This window comes from Peromyscus leucopus, chromosome 2 (assembly GCF_004664715.2).
Source record: "Peromyscus leucopus breed LL Stock chromosome 2, UCI_PerLeu_2.1, whole genome shotgun sequence".
NCBI lineage: Eukaryota > Metazoa > Chordata > Mammalia > Rodentia > Cricetidae > Peromyscus > Peromyscus leucopus.
Genome location: NC_051064.1, coordinates 123,956,022 through 123,965,227, shown reverse-complemented (window position 1 = coordinate 123,965,227; position 9,206 = coordinate 123,956,022). Strand labels below are relative to the sequence as shown.

At 41.2% G+C, this 9,206-nt stretch overlaps 1 protein-coding gene across 1 annotated transcript in view; it reads left to right on the top strand.

Annotated features, from left to right (window-relative positions):
• The window catches only part of Macf1 (microtubule actin crosslinking factor 1), a 339,831-nt gene that overhangs the window by 214,075 nt on the left and 116,550 nt on the right, over window positions 1-9,206 (top strand). Inside the window, exons 39-41 of the mRNA XM_037203340.1 lie at window positions 349-498; window positions 6,240-6,455; window positions 6,785-6,934. Of these exons, the coding sequence (XP_037059235.1) occupies window positions 349-498; window positions 6,240-6,455; window positions 6,785-6,934 (516 nt within the window). The remainder of the gene's footprint in view (window positions 1-348; window positions 499-6,239; window positions 6,456-6,784; window positions 6,935-9,206) is intronic.

Below are 9,206 nucleotides of genomic sequence, written 5' to 3'. Positions count from 1 at the left end.
AATCAATATACTGCTGAGATCTAATGCCTGTCCAAGAATCCTAAAATTAGAAACTAGTATTAAAGCTAATTTAAAGTATTGGAATGATGTTACCTGAAATCAGAATGTCTTTTAGAAATGTTTTTAAATGATGTATTTATTGATAATTATGAGCTTCTGCTCTCTGAAAACGTTAATAAAATCACTTTGCCTACTGCTTAGAAATGGCTCAGACAGAATAGCATATTTCATTCTGTCTTATTTGTAGTAAAAATATCTTCTTTCTGTTTGACTAACAAAACAACTACCTACTTTAAAAGCCAACTTTAAGGAAAGCAACAGAACTTCGTTTTACTTTTGGTTCCACAGAATGTGTTTACCCGGAGACTTTGTTTGGAGCATGATGAGAAGCTGGTATCCTATCTGTCTCTTTTACGGGACATTGAAATGAGAACCAAACAGATTCAGCCTTTGGAGCTTAATGTAGCAGAGCTGCAGGGTCTGCTGTGTCAGGCCAAGGTATGTTCCCAAACATTCTTTCATGCCCACTGGCTTCAAGATGGTGTCTCCATCTACCTTGAAGATTTCAAGGGTTAAAAGTGCTTTTCACTCTCATTGAAAAAAAATCTCCGACTCTTTGTTAGGTATTGGTAGGATATTCTAGGCTAGAACAGGTAAGACTTTTAAGAGGCAGATCTGAATAGTTTGGATGTACATGTGCTGCTTTGCTTGTATGATCTTTGAGTTAATGAGGTAAGTTCAAAAGCAGTGTGATTGGTTAAGAAACTTGAAGTAAGCTGGGCATGGTGACACATGCCTTTAATCTCAGCACTAGAAGTCAGAGGCAGGAGGAGCTCTGTGAGTTTGAGGCCAGCCTAATGTATGTAGTGAGCTCCAGGACAGCCAATACTACACAGAATGATTCTGTCTCAAAAAAAGAAAGAAAAGAAAAGAAAGATAAAACAAAGTGCTTAATGCTGGGGCTGGAGAGATGGCTCAGCAGTTAAGAGCACATGTTGCTCTTGCAGAGGTTCCCAGAAACCATGTCAAGTTTATCACAGGCAACCACCTGTAACTTCAGCTCCAATGAATCTGACACCTTCTTCTGGCCTCCATACACAAATACATATACATGCACTTAAATTAATAACAAATAAATCTTTTTTTTTTTTTTTTTTTTTTTTTGGTTTTTTGAGACAGGGTTTCTCTGTGTAGCTTTGCGCCTTTCCTGGAACTCACTTGGTAGCCCAGGCTGGCCTCGAACTCACAGAGATCCGCCTGGCTCTGCCTCCCGAGTGCTGGGATTAAAGGCGTGCGCCACCACCGCCCGGCTTATAAATCTTTTTTAAAAAGAAAGAAAAGGTCTGCTTTTAGCTAACTGGAGAATACTAGTTCACAAACTTCAGTGAGTGAAGTTAAACAGCAATGTGAGTTACGTTGCATAAATCCCTACCCCCCTCCTTTACAATAACACCAGAAAACAGATAAATTTGCACATGCAAACAGAGCTCTAACTTGTTTAAAGTGTAAGAAACAATTAAGCCTACCACTTGCCAGCTCTCTTAGTAGCACAGCAGCTGCAGCTGCTTTTTTCCTCCAGAAGACTAAAGGTTGTCTTCTGAAGAAAGCATCTGCTTAGATTCTGTAGGTGGACACCGTTGAAGGTAAGGCTTCTTTTCTGAAGTAATAAGATTAGAAGAAAGTGATTGGCCCACGGGCTTCCTCTTCATTGTACTTCCCTTGATTTGACTCAACCATGGGAAAAGAAGACCCAGTAGTAATAATGGGAATGATTTCCAATTGTATGGCCCCTTCCCATCACCTCAGTGAAGCCTATATCTATCAGACCCACCTCTGAATGTAGAGTTTGTAGTCAACTTTTTAGGCAATTCAAAATCACCACCATTTGTGTCAGTGAGACATCTCATTGGATAAAGGCACTTGCTGTCAAGTCTGGCGACCTGAGTTCAATCCCCAGGACCTGTGTAATGGAAGAAGAGAATGAATTCTTATAAGTTGTTCTCTGACCTCTACACTGTTTGCACTGTGGCACATGCAAATGCAAAAATAAAGAAATGTAATTTTAACATTAAAAGACTATAATGTTAATAACATTGAAAAGGAACAACTGGAACTCTCTAGGAACAGAGATCTAAGAACACTCTTTCTATCAATATGAGATAAGTAAATCCTATTATGTTTGTATGTGTATCTCTGAGTGTGAGTATGGACATGTGATGGTAGGTAACTATACCTGCAGAGGCCATAGTGTAGATCTTCTGGAGCTAGAGTTAACAGGGGGTTGTCAGCTGCCTAACAGTGGTGCTAAGAACAGTAAGTGCTCTTGACTATTGAGCCATCTCTCCAACCCATAATGCTTATGCTTTCCTGCTGGAAAAGCCAGCAGGGTTTTGCTTACATTTGTGGCTGAATGTGGGAGTATATGCCTGTAATCCTTCCACTGAGAGAAAGAGATAGAAGGATCACTATGAGGTTGAGGCCAGCCTGGTCTACATACTGAGTTTCAGGCCAGCCAACACTACATAGTGAGACCCTATCTTCACAAAAACCAGGAGCATTGGGGACACTTGTAACCTCAGCATTGGGGAAGAAGATAAATAAAGATCTTTATTCAAAGGAGGTAGATGGCATTTCTGAATGTGACACCCAGGTTATTCTCTGTCCTGTGCATGCTTTGTTTTGGTTTGTTTGTTTGTGTGTTAAACCAAAAATTTGATTCACAGTTTCAGAAATGAAACCAGCTATATTTAGTTGGTTAGTTGGTTGGTTTTAGTGGTTTCTTTTTTCTTTTTCTCTTTTGCTTTTGTGTATTGTGCATGCACACATGTGGTTGTTCACACCTATGCACATTCACAAGTGGGCCACAGACATTTATTTCATTGCCTGCTCCATGACCCTCTATCTTCCACCCTTTAGACAGGGTTTCTCACTGAACCTGAACTAGGATACTGGCCAACAAACTCCAGCAATCTTCCTGTTCCTCATCACTCTCCAGTACTAGGGCTGCATGTGTCCATGGCCGTTCCCAGCTTTTTCTGTGGGACTATAGGATTTGAACTCAGGTCTTCATGCTTCCTCAAGCCGATCCTCCTACGTGCTGAGCCACATCCCCAGTCCTGTTTCAGATTTTCAAAGAACACCAAGAAACACCAACCCTACAGAAACTGAAGGAAAAGACCTCTAGGAAGAACAGAGGGCAAAGATACTGAGTCCACTGAAGACTGATTCAAAGATGACCTTGTTAAAACTCTTTCCATGGAGTACTGAGATAGAAACTAGTTGACAGATGATCACTGTATGTCATTCTTTCCAGAAGTGTTCATGTTACAGACAAGAAAAGAGGTAGGACACCAGCTAGAGGATGTAGAGTGACTAAGAAATGTTTTCAGTGGATTTTAGAGAAGATAAGGAAGGGAGAAGCTGATAATAGATAGTACCAGGTTCTTAAGAACATAGAACGGATAGAAAGGCAGCCTTGAAAGGGAAAATGATTCACTCGTTGAAATTAGAAGCCAAAATGAAGATGATAGAGCCTGTAGAAGTTTGCATGCTTCCCAATATCTAGTATGTGGTATAGGTAGGGTGACTAAGAGGGAAATGAGGCGATACTCTAAAACACTATTAGGCTTTTCCACCACCCATTACTGGCTTCTCTGTTGGGGAGTAAGAATATTATAAAACAGCTGAATGGGAAGACTATTTCCAGGTGTTTTTATATTCTTTGGTTCTTCCCCCTTAGAATTTGGATTGAAAAAGTCATCTTTTTGGTTGATTTCCCTTGGAGCACCCTCATTCCACATGTTAGCTGCCTGGGTTTTGCTGCTGTAAGGACCAGCCTCTAGCAGTTCAGGGATTGAGGGGGATCCAACGGAGTCGGCCGATTAATCACTCAGTTTGACTTTTCTATCTGAGAGAGTAAAACGTGACTCTCTGGGGCCTGCAAAAAAAGGAACACACACACACACACACACACACACACACACACACACACACACACACCCCTTTAGTGTCTCTATCATCTTCCTCTGTTCTTTATTTCTTTTCTTACCTCTATCCAGAAGTATCCCTTTTATCTCTCCTGATGTCTTCCTTCTAACTAACTTTATTTTTTCCCTTACAGTTTATATATCCCAGCAAAATCTTTCAAACAGTATAAAAATTACAATGTGCATTCTATTTTTCAAGTGAATGATTACAATGAATACAAGTGAAAAAACAACATGTTTTCCATATCCCTTACATGAGTAATCATTTTACATATTACAGGCGAAAAACATTATCCCAAGAACCTACATACATTCATATCCAAGCAACTTGTTATAGATTAACAGAATGTAAGCAAGCAAGATGTGTGGTTTGATTTGGTTTGGTTTGGTTTTTCGAGACAGAGTTTCTCTGTGTAGCTTTGGTGCCTGTCCTGGATCTCACTCTGTAGACTAGGCTGGCCTTGAACTCACAGAGATCCACCTGCCTCTGCCTCCAGAGTGCTAGGATTAAAGGTGTTCGCCACCACTGCCCGGCTGCAAACAAGGTATTTTTTCTCAACCAATTCTTTTACTGGCAGGCTGTACTTTATAGTTACAAAGAAAGGATCAATCATTTTATTATTTATCTCAAAGACAATCTTAAAAGAAATCTTAAAAGAATTGCAAATCTAAACTTTTATATATGTAAAGCAATCAGTCAGCTCTAAATCCTCAGGGTGCATACCCATTCATCAACAATTTTTTATATCAGGAAGCTGAGGGCAGAAATGGGAAAAAGGAATTAGTCATCACTTTTGAAAACCAAACCATCCTAGCAACAAAGGCACATCAGCTAATAATAATTGGGGTGCTTTGTTCTTGTTCCTTGACCTCAACAAGTCCCTCACTCAACTGTGTGCTTTTCTAAACTTTAGATTAGTTCTCAAGGTTTTTTACCTCAAAGCTATTAACAAAAACATCTTAACCTTAAGTCATATTTAAAGCTTTGTTTTAGCTATGATGCCCACCAAAACCTGTGAACACATCTCTCAACATTAAGATTAAAAGAACTTGAACTAGCTGGGTTTCTGGGACTCAATTGTTTTTCTTTCTTTCTTTTTTTAATAATTTATTTTTATTTCATGTACATTCATGGTTTTGCCTGAATGTATGTCCATATGAGGGTATTGGATACCCTGGAGTTACAGACAGTTATAAGCTGCTATGTTGGTGCTGGGAATTGAACCCGGGTTCTCTGGACAAGCAACCAGTGCTCTTTAACCACTGAGCCATCTCCCCAGCCCCTCAGTTTTTTTCTTAGTCATTAATCTAAGCCACAGTCTATACATCTCCTCAAGAGAAACTCATGTGTTCTAGCTGTGTGACACTTCCCTGTTCTTATTTTTAATCCTCTGCAGCCTCTGTTTTTTCAGGGGCAGGGGCAATATTTTATCCTATCTTTGCCTATATTAATTTTCCCACTAAACTAATCTCTATAACAATCTCTTACTATATTAAAAACCCTCAGTCACCAAAATCCTATTTGAACTAACACTATCAATGTATAAAATCTTTGCTTCAGTTAAACAGTATAGCTTAGGAGGAAATCATAATAATCCACAGGTAAAAATGCCCGGTAGAACGGGATCTTTCCATGAGATAATCACACTCCATGAAAGACAGTGGGGATCTCCTCATGCGCATTTACACCAGCCAGATACCATAGGAAAATGCCAGTGGCAAATATGTAATGGCACAGCAGTCGCAGGAGACATTCTGGGCCTGAGACTGGGGGATGGGGAAGGCTTGCCTATGAGATTCATCCATCAGTGCCTTGCATGCTGGTGAGCTCATCTCCTGAACTCAGTTGCCACCTGCTGCTCCTCTGACATGGCCTCCAGCACCTGGGAAAGGAAATTGACAGTCTTAGGAGCCAAGGTGTAGTGGCCAGAGTACTACACTTAGTCAGAAACCCGATCCAAGTCCTGAGTTTTAGTTTGGTGGCCTCAGAGAAAACAATTGTTGTTGTTCAAGCTGAGGAATGTGAATTAATTAGTGATTAAACTAAGGAACCTACTTTTCTAAACCCTAAGTCCTTATAGACATGAGGTGAGCTAACAGATATGTTCACAACTGATTCCCAGAAGGCAAAATTGCTACTCTGTACTAGGGGTTGAACCTAGGCCTTAAGCAAGGTAGGCACATGCTCTACCACTGATCCCTAGCCACAGCACTGCTCTTGATGTTAGAGGTAACTTTACTCTGTCCCCTCAGGTATTAGACAAGGAACTGAAAGATCTGTCCACTGTGGTGAGTCAGGAATTGGAATGTGTGGATCGGATTGTTATTAGCCAGCCGCAAGAAGTTCCTGCTCAGCTGTTGAAGGCATTGGAGAAAGACGCCAGAAATCTTCAGAAGTCTCTAGGCTCTGTGAGTGACTCTTGGAGTTCCAGACTCCTCCATCTCCAGAATGCCATGGAAGTGAAACAGGTAGTGTCTTGTTTTGTGGGGTTTGTGAGATTTTTGTTTGGTTATGTTGGGGTCTTTTAAGATTTATTTTTAATTATGTGTATGTATATTGGAAGCTGTGTGCATGTGAGTGTGGGTGTCAGCAGAGACCAGAAGGAAGATACCAGATCCCCTGGAACTTTAGTTGCAGGTGGTTGTGAGTTCCCTAGTGTGGTTCTAAGAACCAAAATCACATGCTTTGTAGAGCAGCAAATGCTCTTAACCACCCAGGCGTCTCTCTAGCCTAAGGGCTCACACAAAGCCTGGGGAGATCTGGAGGGTTATAGTCTGACTTTCTGTTTATTTCCTAGACTACAGTGTTAAATCAACACAAGGAACTAGGAGGCAAACTTGAAGATCTGAGAGCCTGGGTTGGCAGAACCAGCCTTACTCTGAACAGCAAGGGCTATGACAGGGAAAATGATGCTGACCACCTGAGTCACTCTCTCCAGCAGTGTGAGGTAAACTCCACCCAACCCCACCATGTCCTTTGACTTCTAGCCCTTACTGTCCTTATGGGCAAATCGGTCTTTAGGCTTAATCTTTCTTAGAAAGGCTGAATTTCCCTTTTAGAAATGAGATGAGTTATGTTTAATTTTGAAGATTATTGTACTCCTAGAGGTTCAAACCCTGTGACTCTTTCTCCTCTCAGTTACTCTTGAAGAGTCCAAAGAATGGCTTTATATTCCCAACTTTGTGTCTTCTTTGTACTGAGCATCTAGGGTCTGTCTTTTGCCTGGTATCTAATCTTGCACAATTTCTGGAGAGCTTTTTGCCATTGACCATAAGTGTGAGTAGGCAAGCTTTTTCTGTAGGCCAGATGGTGCATTATAACATGACTTTGCATGTCATATTTAGCCAGGAGGTCACAATTCTAGACAACTTGATTTAAAGAGATGCTCTCCCCTCAACCCCCCCCCCTCCGCCCAGACAGGGTTTCTTTGTATAGCCCTGGTTGTCCTGGAACTCACTGTAGACCAGGCTGGCCTCGAACTCACAGAGATCCACCTGCCTCTGCCTCCTAAGTGCTGGGATTAAAGGTGTACACAGCTACCACCTGGATTGGTTCTTCTTATTAACCAGTAAAAGAAAGTTAAAACTATGGCATATAGCTACATAGACATACGTTTTCTTCATTAGTTGTTCTTTTTGTTACTGTTCTATTCACTCCATTATTCTTTTTGTTGTTATATTCTAGAGTACATCAGCTCTTAATACTAGTTCATGAATTTTGTGTTACAGAAGGATGTCACCCTGCAAACTCTTTAGAAAGTCAAAAGGAACTAGAGCTGTTCTTCCTCTTCTGTCCTCTCCCTTCTCCTCCTCAGGACAAGTAGACATAAAGGTTCATCTGTGGTCAGTTGTGTACTTGGACTTCATCCTGCAAGAACTGACCTTCCCATCCTTTTCATGCTCTATTCAAAGGATACTGAGAGAGAGGGGATCAGACTGTATCTATTCATTAAGATACCGTGCCAGGCGTGGTCACACTGAGGCAAGGTCAGGCAGATCTATGTGAGTTCAAGTTGGCCTGGTCTACATAACAAGTTCCAAGCTAGCCATTACTACACAGTGAGGGGAGAGAGAGGAGAGAGAGAGAGAGAGAGAGAGAGAGAGAGAGAGAGAGAGAGAGAGAGAGAGAGAGAGAGAATAATTATCACAGTTTGAATATACAAACAGGGACAGGGAGATGGTTCTGCAGGTAAAGCGTTGGCCTTGCAAGTCTGGCGACCTAAGTTCATCACCCAGAACTGATGATGGAGGGAGATACAATTCCTGACAGCTGTCATCTGATCTCCACACTCAAACAGTGGTATGAATCCATCCGGATACACACACACACACACACACACACACACACACACACACACACACACACTACAAGCACACCCACCCACTCTATCATCATCATCAATTTTAAGATTTTATTTTGGGACTTGAGAGAAAGCTCAGCAGTTAAGAGCACTGGCTAATTTTCCAGAGACTCGAGCTCAGTTTCCAGCACCCACGTGTTTTAACTCCAGTTCCAGGGGATCTGATGTTCTCTCTTGGCCTCTGTGGACTCTGTATGCACATGATACACAGACATACATGCAGGCAAAACAACCATATACATAAGATAAAAGTAAATAAATCTCTTTTTATACAAATTTTTTTTTAATGTTAAATATATGTGTGGGGACCTGTGTGTTTTTGTATATGGGATACCAGAAAGGGAGTCAGATCTCCTAGAACTGGAGTTATAGATTGTCCTGTGTTGTTCAGTGTCCTCTGGAAGAACAGTAGGTGCTCTGAACCACTGATTCATCTCTCCAGCCACCTAAAAATAAAAAGTTGTCTTAGTGAATCAAAGTAAGCTTCTTGCGTTCTCAGGACTTTCATACAAATTACTCATTGGACAAATAAAAATAGATACCAAAGCCTACATGGAGGGTGTTTTGCCTGCATGTGTGTCTGTGCACAGTGTTCATGTAGTGCCCACTGAGGCTAGAAGAGGGCACTGAATCTCCTAGAACTAGTTACCAATGTGTGGGTGCTAGGAATTGAGCCTGGCTTCTCTGGAAAAGCATTAAGTGCTCTTAACTGCTGAACCCTCTTTCCAGCCCCAAACCTTGCATCAGAAATCAATGTTGTGTTTTTCCAAAACTTTTTTTTTTTTTTTCAATTAAGTCAGAGCTGGTGGCATTGGCCTCTAATTTCAGGTGCTTGGGAGGCTGAGCTGAGAGAATCACA